Below are 25,628 nucleotides of genomic sequence, written 5' to 3'. Positions count from 1 at the left end.
TTGTATATGTTCATCACCTCAAAATTACGTGGCAAACACTATCAGAATATTTAAAAGGTAAAGCTGCCTCCTGTGCATTGCAATGTGTCATGAAGGCATGTAAAAAAAATGTAGAGGTAGGGTCCACACATTCATTAGTTCAGCCTTTTGAGGAGGTGATGTGATCAGCACATGCTCCACCTTCCTTTACTCCCGAACGCTTGCACTTAGGTACCCATTTATTATGGGCTGAGTGAACCCAAGAATTGTTTATACGAGGACATTGTGGAAAATGTGTACAAGTGTCTACCTGGTAAAATTTAAAGGAACAGGGTGGGTCAGAAATATGGCTACACATTTGAAGTAAATGTAGTGTGATATTGTACAATGTAGAGGGAAATGATGATGGTATTAAACTTGAAGCTTCATTTTTTTCATTGGCACTGAACATGTAGCAGCAAGTTACAGTTGCAGCATGGACTATTGCATACCAGAATGATTGTGAGACTGGTGTGATTGACGAGACGTGATTTTAACGTAACATTGTTGCCATCGGCTTTGGGGGAGAAAACGACTGTTTACATCAAATTGTTGATTAATTTAAATCCATTGCTGTGCACATGCCTCTTACAATCATTCCGATATGCAGTTGCCCATGCTGCAACTGTAACTTGCTACTGCCATGTTGGCTAATGACGTAAACTCGGACGTGTGTCTCTTACCTGAAATGAAAAATGAAGTTTCAAGTTTAATGTACCATTCACCAATTCCCCGTACATTGTACAGTAACACACAACATTTAATTAATGTAGCCATATTTCTGACTCACCCTGTATGTTGGAAAAAATCCCACTCACCCTGTACGTTAGAATAAATCCCACCTGAGATCTTATTTTGCAAATCAAACCTGCTTTCCTGTTTGGCAGTTAGAGGCCCTACCGACTAGACTACTATGACTGTTAATGAGGTTCCAATTAATAGTAATTAAAAAAACATAGTAGAAGTACAGCTCCTTAGTTTTAAGACATTTAATTTTCAAATTTGAGAGTAGAACAGCATGATGATTGATATTTTATCTCTGCAGGTGAAAGACGGTTTGAATGTGACATTTGCCACAAGAGGTTTCATCGAAAAGATGTACTTCAGGAGCACCGGACAGTCCACCAGGATCCTCAGGTAGTGTTTTATGCTTTGGAATAGAATTATAATTAAGACAGGGTAGATATATCAGTGTATAGGCTTATTTATAATATTCCCAATAATTTTCCCAAGCTGCTATTTCTATATTGTGCTGTTTTGTTATATTTGTACTGAACGCTAGGTAGGAAACCAATTATTTGGTGCAAGATATATCTATAAATAGCCTCTTATTTGCTGCAAAATTCTATCATTTTGTTGGGTATGTAAGGGGTGAACTGGTAAGGCACCCAAATGTCAGTTTCACTTCCACTAAGTACACCCCAGTAACTGCTTTTGGCAGACTAATGAGGCTCTGGCATCTACTGCCAGTATAATCCCTGTAGGGATGTGTGTGTGTTGGCCTGTGTTTTGTCCTTATATGTGCTGAGTGTAACCCAGGTAAGAATATTTTAGTCCTCAGACATGTGTTTTAGTTATGGTAAAGGGCTGGGCCTCGTATACGAGCGGAAAATAGCGTAAATGTCAATTTAATCAAATGGTCTTACTTTTGGTGCAAGTGATCCTGAATACGATCTGTGAAAGCTCCAAAATTTCGATGTTTATCTAGCATTGTGAGGCCAACTGGGGAGCTACTTCAAAAAATGCTGACTCCGGTCTCAAAAAACAGAAAACAGCAACTATGACTAATGTGCTCACCACGTATCACTCAACAAAAAGTTGCTTGTCAGACCTTTTTGACCTCAAAGTGCTGTTGCACCATGGAGAGAGCACAGGCACCACTTAACAAACGTGGGAAGTTCAATATGGAACCTAAAAAATTGGAAGCATCTGGCCTCATTTCCACATAACAAATTATGAACATGAAAAGGCACATACAATCATTAGCATCTCAATCGATCAGGACAATACAGTGGAACCTCGATTTTCCATTTTTCAGGAAAACAAGCTGAAAAAACTTAAAATGTGTTTAAATTAAAATTGAGGAAAATTTTATGACATTTTGGTCTGTTGGGACTATCAAGATTGAATGTATAATGCAGGAAAATGTAAAATCCAGAAATGTAAAATTGAGGTTTCTCTGTAGTAGTAAATATAATGTGTGTACAATACAATGTTTAAATATCCACTTTAGCATCTGTAAGAGCATTTACTTTGAAATATTTTTCCTTTTTTAATATTTGAAATTACTGTTTGTTACTAACCCCACCAGCTATGGAACCCAGATATTTTATTTTTGCATGCACAAAGCTCCAAATTGAGTATTGAAAGTAGAGATTTTTTCCAGCTCAATAGTCCAGTGCACCCTGGTTTCTTGCACATTAATTGCATGAATCCTTCCTTTACACTGGAAAATAAATTGTTGGACCGTGTGGGTGGATTCTTTCCAATTGAGACACGGGTGGAAGATTTCACCGTGCACATACACGCATTATTTTTTGCTATTTTGCTGTATCTATTAGGGTAAGGTAAGGGTAAAAGTTCCCTGTGCACATTGTACTGTGCCCTGAAGGCACATATAGAGGGAGATGTGGAGGCAGAGCACCACACATTCTCGATCTTTGTCAATATTTTGGAGATGATGTGATCAACACCAAGTTGTGCCTGTCTTTACCATCCAGGTTTTGCCAGTGTTTTTTCTTAAACAAAAAAAAAAAAAGAAAGAAAATGCTGCCCCAAAGAGCTCGCAGCATAGAGTGGTGCCCGACCGTAGTCAACCAGCTACTACACTGCAGGGTGTGAGATCTAGCCCAGGACACTAATGCACTCTCCAAGCACACTTTAACCAGTGTCGTTCTGTGGCCCAAGCATAGTCTTCCCCTGAGAATCAGCGTCTAGGCTCAGCTGGACGTGGCCCTTTTGGGGAGACCTCAATTTCATGCAGGCATGCACTAGTAGCGAACTACCTACAGGATAATCGGATATCATGCTTCCTGGTTTATAGTCCTGTTAAAGAAGACTTTTACCAAGTGTCGAACTTGAAGAAAACTATTGAGACATTGATTTTCACATTTTACCTTCAGATACCTTGCATGATGTATGGCAAGTAACAATAAAAACAAAAAAATTGGCGTTCACATGTTGCATCTGTTAGAACACAATAAAATATTTTTGGGATTACAGTAGAGCATCGATTATCCGAATACCGACCAACCGAAACATCGGTTAACCAAAAGCATTCCAGTCGGCAAATTCAAATGTAGTTCCGCTAGTGCTGTTGCACTGCAGCATTTTCCCCCCTCCCTGCCAACCGGAGTACGTGACCAACCTTGCGTCGTTAGTGGCATCTGAGCCTTTGCTTGTGACAGATCGTGCTGTAGTTGTTATACTGTTTGCAATGGCGACTAAAGAGGAAGAGCCTAGCGACGACGACTGTGCTGAAAAAGGACCATTGCTACCTCTATTTGTGCAAAGGTACATAAATCTTAATATTAAACCACGGCTAATATATATCTTCAGGGTAGGGTAGGGTTCTTTTTTGAAAACGAAACCAGACAGGATGCCTTCCAATGGAGATGTTTAAACGATTATATTATCTCAACAAGGATACATGGATTTATATATTTACATAATGAGATACGTATTGCTCTTGTTCTTATTTACATTCAATTTGTATGCTCTTAGAATGTCTTTCTTCTTTCTAATTTGTATAATCTTCTTTAGTATATGCTTCCTTGTATACTTCTTTCTGAACTTCCTTCTGGACTTCCTTCTTGGTGGGAAATCTGGATCTGGACTTCCTTCTTTGTGGGAATTCGGATCTGGACTTCCTTCTGAACTTCCTTCTTTGTGGGAAATCTGGATCTGGACTTCCTTCTGGACTCTTATATAATCCCTGGAACGTGTCTCCTTTATGCCAATTCCTTTGGTATTTTCATATTTTAGGTTTTCCCTCTTCACTAAGTCCTTTTTTCGCAAGCTGGTAACACCTCACTTTTTTTTCATTCACACCAAGTCCTAGAGGGTTACGAGTTAGAGGGTAAGGGTTGATATCTATGCTGCCTATTTCTAATCTCCTCCCTTGAGGCAATGGCTGGAAGGCACCAACACTTAAAATAAGTCCAACAAGGTGTATACTTGGTGTTGGACAATTGAAACGCGCATCCAAGTAGGTGCAAGGGCTGGGATGTGCAACCAAAGGTAATGTGGTTTGCGACTGGAACGCGCCGCCACTGGTATAAATCAAATTTTCCCCCAAGGGGATGGTAAATCAAGCTAACAGATTCGAGATCTGTTAAAAGACACGCATTTGTATCAGTGTTTTCACTTCTTTAGTTTTCCGGTATATTTACATATGGGCACCAGTTTAATTTATTAAGTATTTACATTAATTTATTGTTTTTATATCTTCATCCTCTCATAATGGATTCTATTGTTGTTCATCTTTCCAAATTACTCTGAGCTTATTTACACTGCCATTCACGTATCTCCTGTTAATCTTCAATCTTGCACACCTTGTACTGCCATCTCAATTCCACCTCGGCAAACCTTTTACATGAGTTTGTCCCATTGGGTACGTAACACCATCCAGTGAAGAAGCTTTTCACTGCCTTGAGAGGGCTATGAAGTGGTTAGAACAAGAAGAATGTGATGCTCTCCAGTTGCTGTCTTTAAAACGTGTGCGAGATTTAGCAGCAAAAAAACGAGTCTCGGCTCTGACAATTTTGGACTTCTTTTCCTAAACTGTAGGCCTACTACTACTTTATGTAAGGTATGTATTTGTAAGACGTGTGATACAAAATACAAGGTACAGTCATTAAATAAAAGGAATTTTATTATAACTTTCAGGGAGATTGATGCACAATGAAAAATCGTATCACTGGATACAAAATGGTTCCTTAGAAATACGCCACATAGGTGTGGGAACGATCAAACAGTTTGCGCCTGTGCAGTAGTACATACAACATGGCCACTCTGCTGTCGACCTGCACCAAAGAAGAGCAACGAAGTGTTATTCATTGTGGTCAAAGGGAGGGAAGCCTTCTGAAATCTAAAGCAGAATGAAGGTTCAGTATGGAGACATGTGTTTAAGTAAGGGGAGAGTGTAGCAATGGGTGGAAAGATTCAAAACTTGAAAACAAAATGTGAGTGATGAACAGTGGAGTGGGAGAACAGTTTGCGTGGGAAACTGAGACAGTGAAACAGCAGATCGGCCAGCGAATCCTTGCCAACAGGCAAGTCACTGTTGATGAAATTGCCGTGGAATTCAACATGAGTCATGAATCTGCATTCAATTTCATCCATTATGACATTGGCTATAGGAAAGTGTGTAACCGATGGGTACCGAAGCATCTGTTGAGTGTTCATAAGCATGCACGGCAGACAATCTCTCAGGAGCACTTGGACCGTTATGCTCATGAAGGAGATGCTTTTCTTCATTGAATTGTGACAGGAGATGAGTTCTGGGTGCACCATTATGAACCGGAGAGTAAGAGACAATCGATGGAGTGGAAGCACCCAACGTCTCCGGTCAAGAAAAAATTCAAGAGAGAGGCATCTGCTGGGAAAGTGCTGCTAACGATCTTTTGGAATGTCGATGGCCCTATATTGGTGCACTTCCAGGAGATGGGTAAAACTGTGAAAAGTTGAAGCCTGCCCTACGATCAAAACGTTGGGGACTACTCTCAAAAGGAGTATTGCTGCTCCATGACAATGCCCGCCCCCATATGGCTGTGCATACTATGGATACAATACGTGATCTGAAATTTGAGGTGTTGAAACATCAATCATACAGTCCCGACTTGACAAAATCGGATTTTCACTTGTTTGTACCTTTGAAAAAACATTTGCGGAGTCAGAAGTTTGCAGATGACGAGGTGATCGGGGGGTGAAAAGATGGTTACACCCCATGCCAAAACTTTTTTTTGTGGAGGGCATCCGCAAGCTTATGGACAGGTGGAACAAGTGTGTTGAAAAGCAGGGTGACTATGTCGAAAATTAAGGCAAAAACCATTTCTGTATGTGTCCTTGTAAAAAAGTTATAATACAATTCCCGTTATTTAATGATTGTACCTTGTATATACAGTTTTGTGTTTAATATCACGGTTTCTTTGTTTTATATTGCTCCTATGACACTGGTACAACTTTTTTCATAAATGATCGGTTATCCGAAAAATCAGTTAGCCGAACACCCCCAGTCCCGAATTTTTTCGGATAATCGATGTTCTACTGTACTTAATTTGAATGTCCTCATTTGTTGCAGTGTTGTGTAAAACATGCTATGAACCTAGGTCTTATTCCCAAATGCCAGTGCTCTACCACTGAGCTAACAACCAATTAAAGTTGCATGCTAACGTTTCATTCCCTCAAAAAATGTGTGACCTCCATTTTGGAATCCATCAATTTTGAGTAAAGAAAGTGGAAGCATGCATGACGTTTATGCAATATGATCCACATTTGCTTGTTGAACCTCTGCCTATGACTTTATCAGTCTTCATTGGTAATTCAGCATCCTTCAGAGAATTTATCAACTAAGTTGTGTGTTGTTTTGTATAACAAGCTTTTTTGGTTTTTGGCAAATATACTTTGGACGAAGTCCTTTTACCCACCAAAAAAAAAAGATCAGGACAGCACAAGCATTATCATCGATCTTATTACTTTTTGCCAGCTTGGCACCTGAATGTGTTATATGATCAATGTTCGACTCACCACTGAGGTTTCCACGATCAAATCCTGGCCTGGCCATGCCATGAGTCTTGGTGAGTGTCCCTTTATCAGTTTCATCATTACAATTAGCGATAAGTGGCAGAAAAGTTATCCTAAATAACAAAAATACAAATACTTATTAATTAATGTTTGTGATTTCATTACTGGCTCTCTTGCATTTTATTATTCATGTTAACCAGTCAACCATATTGACAGACAGTCACCAGTAGGAAACAGTGACAGGCCACTCTGTATTGTCTTTTACCTTCTATTTGAACCATTTCTGTAATCCAACTTACCTTCACATGTTTTAATCTTTGACAGAGGCAGCCACATGACAAAACCTTGAGTTACTGAAAAGTAAGTAAGTGCCTAAACTGGACTTAAGTTACTTAGTAACATGATGGCATGTGTAAGTTATGCCTTATCCCATGCACCCAAATGTCAACCTCACTGCCGCACCCCAGTAACAGTAGTTTTGCAGACCAATGAGGCTCTAGCATCTAGACCAACAACCAGTATAAACCTCTGTAGGGTTGTGTTCTTGTTCTGTGCTGAGCGCCCCTCTACAGCCTCAGCCTTTAACTAGGTAAGGAGATCTTAGTCCTCAGGGACCTCATTTTAGTTATGGTAAGGGACTGGCCCTCATATAGTGTGATAGGTGCAAATAGCATAGGTGCTCATGTACCCAAAAATTTTCACATCAGTTCAAATCGGTTATGCCTTACCCCTTGCAATTTTTTTAAAAAAATATTATATTGAACATTGGTTGCACACATCTTGAAGAAAACTATTCAATATTATCTTGTTGTTTTTCCCTTCAGATACCTTGCATAGTGTGTGGCAAGAAAGTAAAAACAAAAAAATCTTTGGACGTGCACATGCTGATACATAATGGAGAGAGGAAATACAGGTGTGAAGAATGTGGAAAGGTGAGTTTGAATTATCTTGCATTGTATGAATACCAAGTAGATGAATTATAGAGATTGGACAGATTAGTCATGATTATATTGGTAAAATTAATGATCCATAAAGTAAAAAAAGTAAAGTGCACCCCTGTGCTTTGCATCATGCAATGAAGGCATATAGGGGTGTGTGGTTAGGGCCCCACACTTTCTTGATCTCGGCCAAGTTGGGGGTGATGTGATCAGCACCACACCCCTGGCCACCTTTACCCCCCAGAGTTTCCTCCAGGTACCCACTTTATACGACACTGGGTGGGTGCCGGAGCCAATAAACAGGTTGAAAAAGTCCCTGTTCTCCCCCACCGGGGATGGAACCCGGGTCTCTTGCATGGTAGTCAGATGCCCTAACGACTGAGCTACCGTGGCTAAATTAATGATCCATACATCTATAAATAGTGTGCAATTTAGTTCAAATTCTGCCACTTTCTTATTTTTATGAATATACATGTCATACGAGGGTCACTATTTATATTTTGAGCCTAACAATGAAAAAACAGGAATTTGGCATTGAAAACTGCTTTATTGTTTTTCGAAGTATTCTCCTTTATGGTCAATACACTTTTGCATTCGTTCAAACCATTTGTCAAAGCAGTTTTTCCAATCTTCTTGAGACACCTCCATAATATGGTTTTTGAACGCATCTTCCGCTGACGAAAATCGTTGTCCACGCAATTTATTCTTGACATTCGGGAACAAGAAGAAGTCATTGGGTGCCAAATCAGGACTGTACGGCGGATGACCCATCAATTCGATTTTTTGACTGTTCATAAAGTCGGTTGTTAGATGAGATGTGTGACAGCTGGCATTGTCTTGATGAAGAATGATCCGACGGCGTTTGTTTGTTTTCCGTATTTGACCGAAGACCTCTGGCAAACAAATTGTTGTGTACCATTCAGAGTTGACCGTTCTACGTTCCTCTAAAGGCACAGTTGCCACATGACCAGTTTTCCCGAAAAAACAGGCGACCATTTGTTTCGATGTGCTTCGAGTGCGAACAACTTTTGTTGGATTGGGTTCATATTGAAACACCCATACAGTCGACTGCTGTTTACGTTCCGGCTCATACGCATATATCCATGATTCGTCACCTGTTACAATCTTATATACGTCTTTTGAAGCACCACGATTGTATTTATTGAGCATTTGTTTGCACCAATTGACGTGAGCGTCTTTTTCAGTTTTTGTCAAATTGTGTCGGATCCAACGAGAGAGAACATACCTTTCTCACAGCTAAATGATCATGTAATAATTTATATATGCTGGTGGAACTAATGCCTATGGTTGCCTCAATCTCACAGTATGTCATATGACGATCTTGCAGTATTACGTAGGTTTTGCACAGCATCAATGTTTTCTTGAACAACAACTGATTTTGGACGACCTTTGCGAATCTCGTCAGTGAGTGAATGGCGGCCATGATTAAATTCGTTATACCAGCGTTTCACAGTGGCAAAGGATGGGGCTTCATCGCCAAATGTGGAAGTAAGTTGATCGATGCACTCTTGTCTTGACAATCCACGTCGAAAATCGTAAAAAATCATCGCACGAAAATGTTCACGAGTTAATTCCATTTTATTGTTGTCGCGCAATCTCCAAGGCAACATAAACAACACAAATCAAGCTATTGACAAAACATTTGAAGAACGTTATGGTCAATAATGCCAGACGATTTCGTGCAAACGTCAAATCGAGCCTAACTTCAATCAGTGTTGCCAAGGCTCAAAATATAAATAGTAACCCTCGTATTCATATCCTCTTGTTTTTGTAATGTAAGTGCCTAAACATGGAGAAAAAAGGCAAAACTACTTCTGCTCATTGCATCATGTCATGAAGGCGTGGAGGGGGATTAGATACAATTGTGCACATTTTCTATTATAGTCTCTGGCCCTTGAGATAACCTAGATGCATGCCTGTGGTTCCCAGGTCACTTATTTTGCAATGTTGTGTCCTTAATATTTGCTGATATTTTGTATTCTTTCACATGTGGGTACCTGAGTAAAGGTATTAAAATGTATTATTACTAACATTTAATTTGTAGTATACATATTCCTTTTCTAGACACATTTTTCAATTTTATTTTTGGCAGTAGAAAATACTTTGACATTTTGCAAAGAGGTTTCATGATTAGTATAGTGTTGCAGAACTTGAGTTTCTTTCCTTTGTATATTAAGATTATATGTAAAAATAATTTTATTTACAAATTTACAGGAGTTCTACCAGAAAGGAAACCTGATGAAGCACTCTCTTGTGCATGAACCAGCTGCTAAGAAACACCTTACTTGCCTTCACTGCGGGAAGAACTTCACATCTAAGGAGTACCTGAATGTCCATCTTTTGGAGCACACCCAAGGCCGGATACATGAGTGTGGTTTATGCGGAAAAAGTTTTGTCAAGGTAGATTATGATACTATTTAAATATTTACAATTCAGTTAGTTTACCATGGTCTGCAGTGTTACAGAAGTAATTACCATCAATCTGTGGTTTTACTGGAATAATTGCATGTTTCTTTGTTTTATATACAGTAAAACCTTGTTAATCTGAACTAATGGGGGGATAAGTTGACAGGTTTAATAAAAGTTCGGATTAACTGAAATAACCTAAAAGAACAGGTTTTACATGAATAATTGCATGTTTCTTTGTTTTATATACAGTAAAACCTTGTTAATCCGAACTAAAGGGGGGTTAAGTTGACCTGTTTAATAAAAGTCTGGATTAACTGAAATAACCTAAAAGAACAGTAGAAAGGGCATAGGCCTAAATACACTATACAGTACAGTACAAAGTCTGCGGGGAAACAGAATTTCATCAGTGGGTGACTGCCTTTTCTTTGAGAAGTTCTCTTCTTGACTTCTAGTCGCATTTAAAACCTTTACATTCTGCTTTTTTTTTTTTTTTTTTTGCCTGTCCGGATTAAGCGAAGTCAGGCTTATCGGGGTCTGGATTAATGAGGTTTTACTGTATTTGATTTAACCCTAGATGATTTGCGCCTGCATGACCTACATTAGGGGTTATTTTTTATCCCTAAATTATTTTCATTTTAAGACACTTCTTGTCATTGGGCAAATCCTGGTTACGGTTGTGACACAAAGTACTCCTTCATCAGGTAGTTACAGCTATTTTGTCTTCTGAAAACATTAATACATTTTTTTTCATGTTTAGCATTCACCTAAAGGTACAACATGGAACATTCATTTGTTCACATTTGATGTACTTATTACAAAAAAATTAGTTTGTTGTTGTTACAGTTGTGACGCGATTGGTGACACATTTTTTATCTCTTGATGATCACTTCACAGTTTGTGCCCCTTAAAGAAAAATACCAAAATGAAAAAAAATGTAAAATGTCACAACAGATATACAGTTAACTATTTAGAGTTGAATTCATAAATTTTCTCCTTAAGTCCCTTAGGAAAAACAGTATTATAAATTTGTTATGGGTGTTAGGGTTGTGACAGGGTGTTACGTTGACGTTGTACTGAAATAAATGAAAAATCAGCATTTACTCTACAGTTTATGTAAACCCACAAGTAAGACACTGTCAAGCAAGAAGAAAAGCAATGAATTGGCATTATTTTAATTATATCCAAAATTATATATAGGTAATTACAATACTGCTATGATTACAATGCTATGGAAGCACTAAATTTAAAAACTTGTTATCTTTGAAATACAATTTCTCACGAACTTCTGTGGGGGTAGGCAAATAGTCTTAATGTCTTCACATTGAACTTTCTCTTGTTTGTCCTGTTCAAATTCCTTAATGGTGATCTCATTTTACTAAATACAGGGTGATTAGAAAGTTTTGATCCATTTCTGTGAAAAACCGATATTAGAATCAAACCAATAATGAGAATGGAAAACTTAACACTTAGTAACACATAATCTATCAAAACTTCTACAGATAATGTAAACCCAACCTCAGAGTAACACATAATCCATCACAGGTTGCACGTGCAGCTGTACATCCCTGGGAGTTTTGTGTGGACGTGCAGGGTGGTCATATGAAACAAGGCTAAGTGCAACCTGTATGGATTATGTATTACTCTGAGGTTGGGTTTACATTATCTATAGAAGTTTTGATAGATTATGTGTTACTAAGTGTTAAGTTTTCCATTCTCATTATTGGTTTGATTCTAATATCTGTTTTTCACAGAAATGGATCAAAACTTTATAATCACCATGTATATTGTTGCTTTTCGATGTGTACAATGTGTTGTGTTCATTGCGTGTATGTTCATTATAATGTAAACTGTCTTTTACACTGTGTTTATGGTGTAAACAACAGCAACAAAAATATCATGTCACAACCGAAACACTTTGTGTCACAATCGTAACGCTAATTTTAACAGTAACAACTGGACAAAATAGCATTTTTGTTTATATTATGTTTGCACATATGGCCACTATTACTTTTGATTATGTTACACATGTTGCAAAACAATACTGAGTACAGAATGTGTTTTATTCTAATTGAAAGGTTAATTTTTGTTATAGTTGTGACATGCTAATTAGTTTTTCTAAAATGAATGTTATTTACCGTGATAGTTGAGGCTTTGCAATTCCTTTGATAAAAAACATACCACCTATGTCCCTACCAACTTAGAAGATCAAGTCGGCCATTTTGGATTGCATCACTTGCAGAAAAAACATGTTCCCAGATCTGCATCAAGAAAACTCATGCACTCTGCACATTTTCATCCCACCAATGAACAAGGTGTTATAGGGTCACTCCAGTACATGACCTAACCCGTATTTTCACGATACTGAGTAACAGTCTGAACACTATTACCTACATTAGGATATGTTGGTGATAAAATATAATTAAAATATTTTCATTCTAGGACACACTATTTGTCAATATGAATAAGCTTTATTGAAAAATATGCACTAACTACTTTTTTAGACACATTCATCTTTTGACATGATATCATCCTGATCACTTTCTGCACTTTATCACACCATTAAGCCTTGTTTCCATGATATGAAAAACTCAATATGCTGACCAAAGCAGAAATTTATTTTATTAAAAACATAAACTAAACGTAACATTTCAACCTTCTAGCAAGGTATTCTTCAGACTCTTCCAGTCTATTAGAAAGTTGTTGTGGAACATTCTAGCAGGTGGCTTTCCCTTGTCAACTTTACTTTCACCTATATATCGTCCTGTTTTGTACATTTGTACTTGGTGCAGAGTCTGAAGAAGACCTTGCTAGAAGGGTGAAATGTTATGTTTAGTTTATGTTTTGAATAAAATAAATTTCTGCCTTGGTCAGCATATTGAGTTTTTTTCTGCACTTTGTAAAGCTAGAGCCATGATCACTGTCTGCTACACGTTCCTCCTCCCTGGCCGGCCCCCATGGCAGAGTGGTTAGCACATCATGCTAAGGGTCCCGGGTTCGAATCCTGGCTGAGACATGGATGTTTCTTCAATATTCTACATGTCATCACCCATCCCATCTTCGCAAATTAACCAAAAGTGGCACAAAAAGCGAAATAAAATAAAGCAAATCAATCAACCAATCGATGTTACTCCTCTGATGAAGATGTATCTCTGCCAACAATTTTGTTGTCTGAAGCTTCCAGTCCAGCTTGCTTCTCTCTTTTCTCGACTTTTTGTTTTCAGCTGTCGCCTAATCAGGCATGCCACAGCCTACACCTGGGTGGTGGGGATGCCACCTGGTTCTCTGCGGGCACCTATTTAGAAATAATAATAATATAATTATTATATTAAATTAAAATGATTATATTATAATTATATTAAATTAAAATAATAGTAATTAATAAATGTTAAATAAAGAATGTATTGTTATTATTACATTAATATGTCAAAAACTGTGTAACAATAGAGATATAAAAGCATGTATTCATTAATTTGTATGAAAGCAACTGCGCTGGCAAGGATATCAGTACCAAATAGATAAAGAATTTGAATATTTATTAAATAACAAGAAAGAATGTTAGATCCAGTTGACGAAAATTAAAATTTCAGATTAATATCTTTGGTACTGTCATTCAAAGTTCGGCGAAAACAAATAAACCTCGATTCCTCGATTATACAGCAAATGCTAAACAAGTATATTTTAATTGTTTAATGTTAGTACTTGCTAAGTCTTTTTTTTTTTTTTTTTGCGTGGGAGGGTCCAGAACCTTGGGCTTCACCCCTAAATATGTCCTTGTAATGTGGTATGATAGTTTAATGTCAAGCGTCTCCCAATGAAATAATTATGTTGTTGTTATGAAACAAAATAGTCATTGTACTATGTTAGTTTTTGTTTAGACACACACAGATCAAAGTAATGTTAAATAAAATAATTATAAAAAAAACAAACAAATATTTATCGCCTTCAAATAAATTGAAGGAAATAACCCTCGATTACACAACAAATGTTAAAGAAGGCATATTTTCATTATTTAATTTTTGTACTTGTTAAGTCTTTGGGGGGGGGGTCTGGACCCCCCTCAAATACATCTTTGGTTCTCTGGTACACCTTTGTTTTTCTATCGGGGTTTGAACTCTTTTTAGAAGAAGAAGAAGCTTCAAGACAGCCTCAATTTCTTGATCTATCAATCTTCGGTCTCTATTCATTTTAACAGGATAGCCTTCCTTAAAAGTGGCAGCCTGAAACCAAATAGGACTACAATAGATCCTCCCCATTAATAGAACAAATAATATTCTTCCATGACCACACAATACTTATTTTAATTATAATTACAGTATTAGTAGGATATTTAATAATATCATTATGTAATAACGAACTAACCAACCGGATGCTTCTCACATTCGACAATGTGAGAATAAAACAAAAACTACAATTACTGGTGGAAGACTGGCATGTTTGGGGTAAAAACTTTCCATATATAGCAACAATACCATTAAACAACTGTTACTCCTGAAGTAATTGTTGGAGGGAAATGAATCGCAGCAACATAAGTGCAGGATGAGTCCACTTGAAAATAGGTGAGTTCACAAGCTCGTAAAGAATTAACTTGCCATGCAGAATCTAACTCTTTTTCGTGGGAAAATTTGTCCCCGTGCATTTCCATAAGGGTTAATAGTGAGCCAATATTGCTATTGCTTTGTAATCAAGGAGTCTTAGTCAATAATTTTGTAAAAACACTTAAAAACTTCGAAATGTGAGGGAAATTGCATAGTTTTTTTGGCAAAGTTTAGAGACTGAAAAAACACATTTCACATTTATCTCCAATAAGCTTCTCTGTTTTATAAAAATATTGCTTTATTTGTTTTCAACTTCATTGAAAAAACTTGATTCATTTGATTAAAATGCCAAGGAGATGACCTAATATTTATACATAAATATTATAAAATGGCCTGGAAATTTATTTGAAAATACTTAGAAAAATCAGTATTAAAAGAAAAATATAACATTATAGCAGCTGTGTCAGAATGAATTGGATATGGATTCTGAGCTAGCTGCAAGAAAGCTGATAGCTTCAGTGACATGTCAGGGCATATAATTTTAAAACTTTTTGATCCTATTTAACCATGTTTTAATTCTTCCTTTCCGAAGAAGGGCTGAGGTTGGATTGAAAATTGTAGAACAAAACAAGGTATTTGTGATTTTATCTCATTTTCATGTGTTGATGACATGTGGCGTAAAATACCAACTTTTTGAATAGAAAAATGTGAATTTAGTTCGAGAAAATTAGTGGGAACCTGTTACAGTGTGCACATAACTCTCTTTTTGTCATAATCTCATGCTATTTAAAGTTATTGTTTGTTTCTTTGCAGGAACGTTTGCTCAAAGCACACCACAAACATTACCATGGTAACCAAATGTATGTGTGCCAATTTTGTGGGCTGTCAGTGAGGCTTCGTCACAGCATGAGGCGCCATCTAGAACACAAACACGAGTCATTGAAGCACATCTGGGAAAGCCCTCGTTACATTGAAAGCCTTTTGAGTACCACTTCGGGACAAGTGGAGGTGCCGGTTCCGACGGAACATGCTCAGATAGCTTCCACAGCATCTGCTGCATTAAGCATGCCTGAGGCTATAAACATAAGGGAAAGTGAAACTCAAGGTAAATAAAATGATGCAACCATATATCTCAGTTGTATATTAGTGGTATTCTGTATTTTTCTTATCTTAACCTTTAGTTGAAATTTGTCCCAGATATGGGATGAAAAAAGTAAGTGCTTTGTCATAATTTGGTGCAGATATGCACCATGCAGCTTTAGATACAATTATCGAGGGTTTGCCACACTTATATTTGTATATTGAGGTGGGAACACTGACAGTCCTTTCCGGAACATATTTTGCAATCGTGTTTTCCAAACTTCTCCCTTCCAACATGCCCATGTCACGTGTTAGAGTCCTGAGTTCAAAGAGAAGCAATAAAGGCTTGGTATTTATGATGCTGTTTTCGTTCAAGCTTAGATGCTGTGACTCACCAGAGATAAGTCACACTGTCGTCTTTGTTCTTGAATTTCTAGAGCTTGCTTGCAACAGGAGGTCCTGCTAAAGAGGGTGGGGGTGGAAGGGGGGCAGGGTCAGATTTCTGTCACCTCTATGCTATCAATGGAATGCAGCTGGAAGCCCGTAAACCCCCCCGCAGTTGGGGCTTCCAAATTTTACACGGTTGCATGCGCTGATGTTCTAGCTGCAAAACAAAAGTTATCCGAAGTAGATTGGTCCCATAGTGTCAGTGATAACAATTTTATGAGTAATATGCAAATTGGCTATTTTTTGTAAAAAAACAAGAGATTTACATTTTGGCTCATTATTCAAATTGTATTGCACCCACAAAGATGAAACAAGTTTCATTCTGTTGCGAAAGGTCCATTCGTTGAAAAAAAGTCAAAAGTTCAGGTTTCCTTACCAAAATAGCAGGGGAAGAGGGAGCAAACTCCACATTTTTATGTTTTTTTCATTGACATTTTGAGATGCGACCCCTGCCCGTAACCCCCCCATGGTTGGGGCTTCCAAATTTTACAAGGTTGCATGCGCTGATGTTCTAGCTGCAAAAGAAAAGTTATCTTAAGTAGATTGGTCCCATAGTGCCAGAGTTATTACATTTTTTTCCATTAAGTATACAAATTTAAATTTTGCGCTAAAAAGCCTCGGCGACACTGGGCTTACTTTTGTCAGACCCACGTGGCGTACTAAAGGTTAAATCAGTTTTCTAGGAGCTGCGGTGGTCCAGTTGGTAGGAAATCTGACTGTCACATGGGAGACCCAGGTTGGATTCCCAAAGCAGCTCTGGGGTTCACCCAGCCTCAAATAAATGGGTGCCTGGGGCAACTCTGGGGAGTAAAGGTGGCAGATTCATAGTGCTTATTACATCACCACCTTCAAAATAGCTGGGATCACAAATGTGGAGGGCCCCACCCCAACATCCCCTAAACGTACCTTCCAGTATGTACAGGGAACGTTACCATTACCTTACAACACTTTTTTGCATTTTTACTCCAACCACGATGATGGAGAATAATAATGATTAAATGAAATTGATGTGGAGGGATTCTTACAAAGAAATACCTAGACCAGGACTCAAACCAGAAACTTCATGTGGAGTATTGGTACGGAATGCAAAAGACACGTGTTTAATCCCTGCTTTTCATATATTTTGCAAGTTCTATCCTGGCACTCAGTGTGCAGTGATCAACTCATAATTGTGCCTGTATAGAATGTGAGGTCAATTTCTAGCCAGAGCATGCCATTTCATTGTGTTATTTCATCATATATTTAATGGAATTAATCTAAAGAGATTGAAAGAGAATGTTAAATAACAAAACTTATTTATTTGCTTAGTTCAAGAATTCCAGTTACAGTATATCTTGAATGGACATTAAAAAACATTGAATGTAGCGGGAAGTTATTGGTTATAATTATCATGAAACCGTTGAAATCCCAACATATAATTTAGGTCCTCAATGAAGAGCACAAAAAACAAGGAACATTAATAAGAATTACCTACACCGTCCTGCTTAAGTATTGATATTTATGACATAAATTCTTATAGTGTGTTAACATAACTTATGATGCACATCTGAATGGGAAAAGAAAAGTTTTATCTTAAATCCTGCCCTTCAACCTAATAACATTGAACTTGTGATGAGCATTAGCCAGCCTCCGTCACGGAGTGGTTAGCACTTCGTGCTACGATGCCAGGAGTCCCGGGCTCAAATTCCGGGAAATATTTCATTGAACTCTTTATCTGAATCTGCCGAAGTCTCTGAAGCAGTTCTGTGACGTCTCTTGGCTTAGAAAAAGCAGAGTCTGAATTGTGATGATTGCTCTAAATACTTTGACAACTGTTCAGTAAATCTGAAAATCTTTTCTCAGATAAGGAGTACAATAAAGAAAGTCCTCTTTTCAAATCCGGCTAGAAGATCACTTGCTTGGGATGGTTCACTCGGACAGCTCTGCTTAACTGACAAGGTTGAAGAAATTTAACAAATAAATGAAGTGAATCATGTTTGTCTAGAAATCGAGTTTCACACATTGACAATAATTTTTTTATTATATATACATATATATATATATGTCTGGTACATAATGCAATGTAATTGTTTTTAGTATTTCAGCTCTGCATGAATTATTTAAAAAAGTACATCAACTTCACTTAGTGTACCAAACAGTTAAAAGAAAACCTTAGTGGATGTTATTTTCAGAATTCACAAAAAATAAAGGAATTTGGGGGGTCCGGACCCCCTGGGTATGCCCTTCTTTCCAGTGTATTGGTATCCAAAAGTGTTGGTTGGAATTTAATCATCAATATTTTTCCAGAGTTTGGTTTCTCATCATGCCCTCAAAAATGTTGCATGACACTTTGAAAGACGTGGACTTTTGATTAAATTACAGCCATTTTAATATTCCGATGTATTTCTAGCAAATTAGTCATGTAATTGCAGTGGAATACCTACATATCAATATTAATCAACATTTTTAACAACTTTTAATTACAGTATTCACGCATTGATAACATTATCTGCGAGAATTCATTTTCAGTTACGTAATCAGTTCTGCCATGTAGGATCAGGTTTCGCATGTTCCCTTCCGTACCTGAATTATCTATTACCACGTCTCTCATTCTCATAGTATGAATTCTTATTTATGTTGCTTAGGAAGATCACATAATTAGGTTTTAGTTACAAATATATAAAAATTGCATTTTTACTTCAGGATGACATATTCACATTGTTCAGTATTTAGTGCAATCTTACTTCTTTCCATGTTTTTTGAATATTAATAATCTTTCTTTCTTCAAGGTGCAGAAATACTGCTGACCGTAGCTGGGATGGCAACTGAAGAATTACAATGCACAATGGATGTGATGGATGAGAAGAACACCATTTCCATTGATCCTTCCAACATTCACATTACAGTTCCACATTTGCATAAGCAGGTGAGGTTTTTATTTCTTTGGGGATGTTTGTTTCCAGTTTTCCAGCACTTTCTCAAGTTTGTACTGACAAGATGTACAATGGAACTTCAATGAGTTAGGGGTTTGATCCCTCGTAAAGGCACATTGCACAGTGACTCCCACTTTAAACTGTAGGTTTAGTACATATTAGCCTGACCTGACTTTAAACCAACTTTCCTTTGTGACTAAATAACTTAAAATGCTGGAAAATGTAAAATTTCCAAACATAAAAATGTTTTGGTTCAACTGTTTCTAACTTGGTCGTTTCAAAATGGATATTATATGTCATGAAAACCATTTATTTCACTTCTAGGGACTGCCTGGGTGGGTGTCAGTTTCTGAAACATTTTAAATCAAAAGGAAAAGGGAAGTTGAGTGACACCTTATTGGATGTGTGTGTGTTAAATTAAAGCCATTTTTGTATGAAACATGTTTTGGAGTGTGTCATATTTTGAACACGCATTCCAAGACACTTAGTCCCCATTCACACTGTTGTAAATTGGCAGGAGGGAAGTATTATGAACATTTCAATCATTTGTTTTCAATACAAGCATGTACAGGCATTCATTTAGACTACAAAAAGGTCAAGAATTCATATTTTGTATGGTGTCTGTTTCGGGTTCATTACAAAATTTTGTTATGAGTTTAGATATGTGCGAGTGATTAGGGTTATGGAGTGGATTTAAAATTATGGTGACATGTGATGGTCACAAGAGAGGGGTTAATATCTCAGATGGGAGCAATGCTCTGGGGCTACCCACCCTGTAATCTGTGGGTATGTACAGGGGATAATAGGTAATCAAAGAATAGTGGTAATCATTCTATGGTCGAGATCAAGAATATCTGGGACTCTACCTTCACAACTTATGCATCTTCAGGGCATGATGCAATGTAAAAGTATCCAAGTGAAGTCCCTTTAACATCTAAAATTATCAAAGTAACCCCAGACCAGATTATGCCATCATGTGCATCATTTTTACCTTTTTGTTCTAGTACAAATACTATTGCATTAATGATTATTATTTGTAGTCAGGGAAGCCCTAGGTGGGTGTATGGCCTAGGGCATACAATATACGCAGTTCCTATAATGCATAACAGAAGAGAAGGGGAGAAAACTTGTTGACGAAGTATATCAATGTGCTCTGCTGCAAATGGTTGGTAGCTGCACTCACATTCATTGGTTGAGCCCCAAGAATTATGGAAGCCTGATAAACATTTCTAAATTATTGTTTCATTGGGTGTATTCAGCATCAAACTATTATTTTACCTATCAAATCATAGCCAATAATGTTCTCTGTCATAATTCTGGTTATTTCTCTTGTAGTCTATGGTTGTTACAAGCATAAAAACTAGGGATGGGCCAATATGAAATTTTGTTCGATACCGATAAAAGTATCAATATAAAATTTACCGATACCGATAACCGATATTCTACCGGTCCGATATAAAATTAGAAATGGTCCTTGAAGAACCTGAAAGGTTCATTGATGTCGTTAATAAATTGTTTCAAAGTGACTGCAGTGCAAAAGAAGTTGCTTATTTAGACATTTACTTTTTTGAGAAAGTAGAGCATGGAGGTTATACATAAAAATTACAACAAAATGACATAATTTTGCACTAATTTATCAGATATTTATTGATATATCGGATCGGTAAAATAATCGGTAATTTTACCGATACACCGATATGCCTATATCGGCCGATACCGATAGAGTACAGATTAATCGGTCCGTCCTTAATAAAAATACAGATTTTGTTGTGACGTTTCAGGAGAATACACACTTCCTTCAACAGACATTAGTTTGATTAAAGATAGTTATAACAATAGTTAAAAAATTTTAACAAAAAAGAATCAACAACCTTTTCTTCTTCGTGACCCTCACTGCCGTCTTGGTCAAGGATCTGTGGGTGTAGAACACTGGGGATTGGGGAGCACAATAAAGTCAAAGTTGTAGTAGCAGTTGTGGTTGTAGAGATATCGTAATATTATACTTCTCTTCACTGTACTGTAATGCACTGATCACAAACTTGCATATACACAGAAATTTCAAAATTGAATAACACTCCGCCGGGCAAAACTTTATAACATCCACATTGTACGAGGGGAAGGAGACAATAACAGGGGGGGCTAGGGATACAGGAAATTGTATCTTAGCTCTGCATAATCTGTTAAAAAGGCCGTTTCTATGTTTGTTTCTTAACGGGCAATGGAAGAAGAGATGATTTGGGGTTTGGTTACTATACAATGGATCTTGTCGATGTTACATTGTTGTAGCATAGCAACTTAACTGTGAAACAAGCTGTCTGTTTTATTATTATTTTAGATGAAAATTTTTTATCACAGTTTTTAATATTATAAATCCCAAATATCATCAGGCAATTTAAAATCATCATCTCTTTTACAATGATTCTTGATGTCATCTGTTACATTAAATGTTAAAGATGGTGGCCTACTCAACTCTATGTTGCCATCTTCAGTATTTAATTTATTCCAGTGTTTTTTCTGCAATGAACGAAGCTTCCCAAACATTCAAATCTATGTTTCCTGTTATTCTTTTTAAAACCCTTCTCTTTTTAATCGTATGCTTCTCCTTGATGATGTGAGTTGACAAACTCATTGTTGGGTTTAAATTTATAATGTCCAAATCGTGTTTGTGCCATCATATTGCCATTTTCTTTGATTGTCCCACATAATTCTTTGAACATGGACAACTTATATTATTTATTCCTATAGTTTCCATATCTGGTACAGATTTTCTCATTTTATATTTATTAAATGTACATTTCGAACTCATGGATGATCTAAAAGCAATTTTGAATTTAAATCTTCTAAAAAAAATTTGCAACTTTATGTAAAACATCACCAAAACTAAAAGTGTTTTTATGCTTGTAACAGGGTGGCGACAGACCTGGAAAACCTGGAAAACCGGGAAAAGTCAGGGAATTTGAGGTGTCAAAAAAAGTCAGGGAAATGTCAGGGAATTTCGTCTTCATTGACTTTTTTTTATATTATTTATTTATTTAAAGATATCGTTATGGAACTGTGCACGGGAAAAGGAAATCTCGTTCGTAAGTTTCGGCCTCAACTTTTAGGCCCCTTTTATGCGCAACACAACCACGGCGCCAGAAACCAGTGATGGCAGGAGGGGGGGGAGAGTTAAATTTCTCTTGCCCGGGCTTTTCGGCGGGAATTTTAAATTCGAACACTCTTTGGAGGAAAATTGTTATAACTCAGGCACTATGGGAGCAATCTACTTCCGATAACTTTTGTTTTGCAGCTAAAACATCAGCGCATGTAACCGTGTACAATTCAGAACACCGGACCGAGGAAGAGGGCTTGGGGGGGGGGGGGGCACGTCCCCCGAATTTCAATGGAAGAAACATAAAAATCTGGAGTATGTCCCCTCTTCTCCCGCTATTTTGGGGAGAAGGCGCGAACTTTAGTATTCTTTTCTAAGAATGGACATTTCTCAAGAGAATGAAACATGTTTCATGTTCTTGGGTGCCATACAAGTTGAATAATAAGCCAAAATGTGAAACTCTGTTTTTTACGAAAAATAGGTAATTTGCATATTGCTCAGAAAATTGTTATAACTCTGGCACTATGGGAGCAATCTACTTCGGATGAGTTTTGTTTTGCAGCTAAAACATCGGAGCATGCAACCGTGTACAACTCAGAACGCCGAACCGAGGAAGGGGGTTTGGGGGCGCGATCCCCGAATTTCAATGAAAAAACCATAAAAATCTGGAGTTTGCCCCTTCTTCTCCCGCTATTTGGGAAGAAGGCGCGAACTTTAGTATTATTTTCAAAGAATGGACATTTCTCAAGAGAACGTAACATGTTTCATGTTATTGGGTGAAATACAAGTTGAATAATAAGCCAAAAAGTGATTTTTTTTGTAATTTGCATTTTTTGAGGAAAATTGTTATAACTCTGGCACTATGGGAGCAAACTACTTCGGATAAGTTTTGTTGTGGAGCTAAAGTATCATAGCATGAAACCGTGTACAATTCAGAACGCCGGGGAAGGGGGATTTGGGGGCGTGACCACTGAATTTCAATGAAAAAAAACATAAAAATCTGGAGTTTGTCGCAAACGTTAGTATTCTCTTCAAAGAATGGACGTTTCCAAAGAGATTGAAACATGTTTCATGTTCCTGGGTGCCATAAAAGTTGAATAATGAGCCAAAATGTGAAACTCTGTACGGAAATCTGGCATGGATATGTTGCGGAGGGGGGGAGGGGGAGGTTGGTCATCAATATGAATTTCCTAGGCTTGCTCCAGACCTGTGTCAGAGTTTCCGCCCAAACATAAGAGTATGAAGGTCCAAAAAGCACATCCATTTCGTAATCAGCACCATGATACCATATGGTATCATCGGGCGAGTACGACCTTACTCTGATGATACCATATGGTATCATCGGGGGAGTAAAGGTTAAGCCTCTAAATATTACGTGGAAAATGCATTGAATTATCATTTTTTCTTGTCCGTATTGGAGTAGTAAGGGGACTTGTCAACAGATGGAGGGGATACGAGCGGGTGGGGCCGTCCGATAGTTGTCTGACGTCGTAATAAGGCATTTTGTTGGGCAAACTGAAGGTACATGGAAACAACTAGGTTCCATTGATACATACGATTTTTGTCGAATATCGCCACCCGACAGAGTATATCACTACAACATGCGACAGAAATATCATGGACTGCAACATCCAACAAAAATCGCATGCATAAACAAGAAGAGCTTTAGACTGCAAATATGCTGCTGGAATTTTATTACTCTTCTGGCTCACTTCACCTTATTTAATGTAGCAGTGCTTACGAAGGTTTTCTTTCATCATCCTGACGTATTACTTGTTTCGCACAAGTTAACATACGTTTGCAATGACATTGCACTATTCTTAGATATCAAGAAGAATCCAACCAAATGGGATATATATTGAATACTATCAGGAGAAAAATGAAACATAAATCTGCATTGGTGAACGTTATAAAAATTGGCTCCCAACCTCAAATTTACTGCAACACTAGTATTGCAATAAAATTAACAAAACTCTCTGTCCTGTCTGTTTAAACTCGTGAGAGATGGTCATTAATCTCTCACTGAGTAAGGTTAATGTCCAATATTATGAAATAAAATACTAATAATAAATACGTAAATATTTTAATATCATATTTTCTCGAATCATTCAATCATAAAAGCAAATCACTTTCCTCAAGAATTGACTTTTCTCTGCCAGCAATGCTAAATTTTCACTTTCCATCTACTGATTTATACGAGGGGTAGCCAGAAAGTAATTTCCCATTAGTAGGGACATTCATTTTTCTCAAACGCGAAAACCGTGAAAAATGGTAATTGCTGCGAAGTTAGGGATGTTCAGTGATGTCTGGACACATTTTTCGCCGTTTCGAAATATCGAAATAATGCGAATTTGGCATAAAATGCGAATTGTTGGCGTTTTTAGCGATTTTTTAAAAGGAAATGTCCTAAAACAACGAAAAATTCCATGAAATCCATTCTTGTCTTCTCTAGGCCATGTTTGTGTACATAGAACATGCAAGTTTTCCAACATTTTACTCAAGAGTAAATTATAGTGTATACTGAAACATTTACCTGGGAAGGGGGGTGGGCAACCCACTTGATCTCCACCTAGGATACGTGCTACGTACATAGACTAATTCCGACAGCCACATTAAATCATGTATTTCCCACGATTTTTTCAACTTCTATCAAAACCATTTGCATCACAGATCAAAGTGGCAGGGTTCTAACAGGAGATCGAGTGCGTATCTACCGTCACACAGGAGCCACATCTACAGTATTTGTCATGCGAGATATGTTTTGAATTACCAAGCTAAGTGTGCACCATCGGCATTTGTCGAGCAAGTAATAATGGAGCTCAGTCGTTAGGGCGTCTAACTACTATGCGAGAGACCCAGGGTCGATCCCTGCGGGGGAGAACCGGGATGTTTTCCACCTATTCAAACTGCTCCGGCGCCCACCCAGCATCATATGAAGCTGGTACCTTGAGGAAACTTTGAGGGATAAAGGTAGCCAGGAGCGTGGTGCTGATCACATCACCCCTGCCTTCAGCTGTGATCAAGAAAGTGTGGGGCCCTAACTCCACATCCCTATACACCTTCATGGAAAAGTGCAGGGGAGCACTTCACTTTTACTTCCTCAAAAATCTGTTCCAACATATCAAACTGTCACGAAAATACGTAGACCATGTGACCTACAATTTAAAATAATAGTTTAAAAGCACAATGGAGTATTACATTTCGGTATATTTGTCAGATAAATGTTCTAAAACAAAAACGCGAATTTTGGGAAACGTAACACAAAGAAGTCAAAAAAAAAGATAATGCCAATTTTTGGTGCCATAATATATCCGTATCTGTCACGTGAGATTGATTGATTTAATTTTTTTGGGTGCGTCGCCACTTATGGTCATTATGCATTCTTCAGTTAATAATGGGAAAATTCCATTAGCTAAAATCCTTACCTTAAAAT

General features: G+C 37.5%; 1 protein-coding gene across 2 annotated transcripts in view; it reads left to right on the top strand.

Moving 5' to 3' along the window:
* Positions 1–25,628, top strand: part of LOC145993891 (PR domain zinc finger protein 15-like) — a 128,860-nt gene that overhangs the window by 90,668 nt on the left and 12,564 nt on the right. For both annotated transcript variants that reach the window (XM_083129780.1, XM_083129781.1), the window contains exons 16-20: positions 1,064–1,155; positions 7,587–7,694; positions 9,936–10,121; positions 15,479–15,770; positions 18,961–19,097. In XM_083129780.1, the coding sequence (XP_082985906.1) occupies positions 1,064–1,155; positions 7,587–7,694; positions 9,936–10,121; positions 15,479–15,770; positions 18,961–19,097 (815 nt within the window). The remainder of the gene's footprint in view (positions 1–1,063; positions 1,156–7,586; positions 7,695–9,935; positions 10,122–15,478; positions 15,771–18,960; positions 19,098–25,628) is intronic.

The sequence above is a fragment of the Lepisma saccharinum genome, chromosome 10 (assembly GCF_977018435.1).
Source record: "Lepisma saccharinum chromosome 10, izLepSacc3.1, whole genome shotgun sequence".
Taxonomy (NCBI): domain Eukaryota; kingdom Metazoa; phylum Arthropoda; class Insecta; order Zygentoma; family Lepismatidae; genus Lepisma; species Lepisma saccharinum.
The sequence above is the reverse complement of the archived record's forward strand: the minus strand, read 5'-3'. Positions and strand labels throughout refer to the sequence as shown.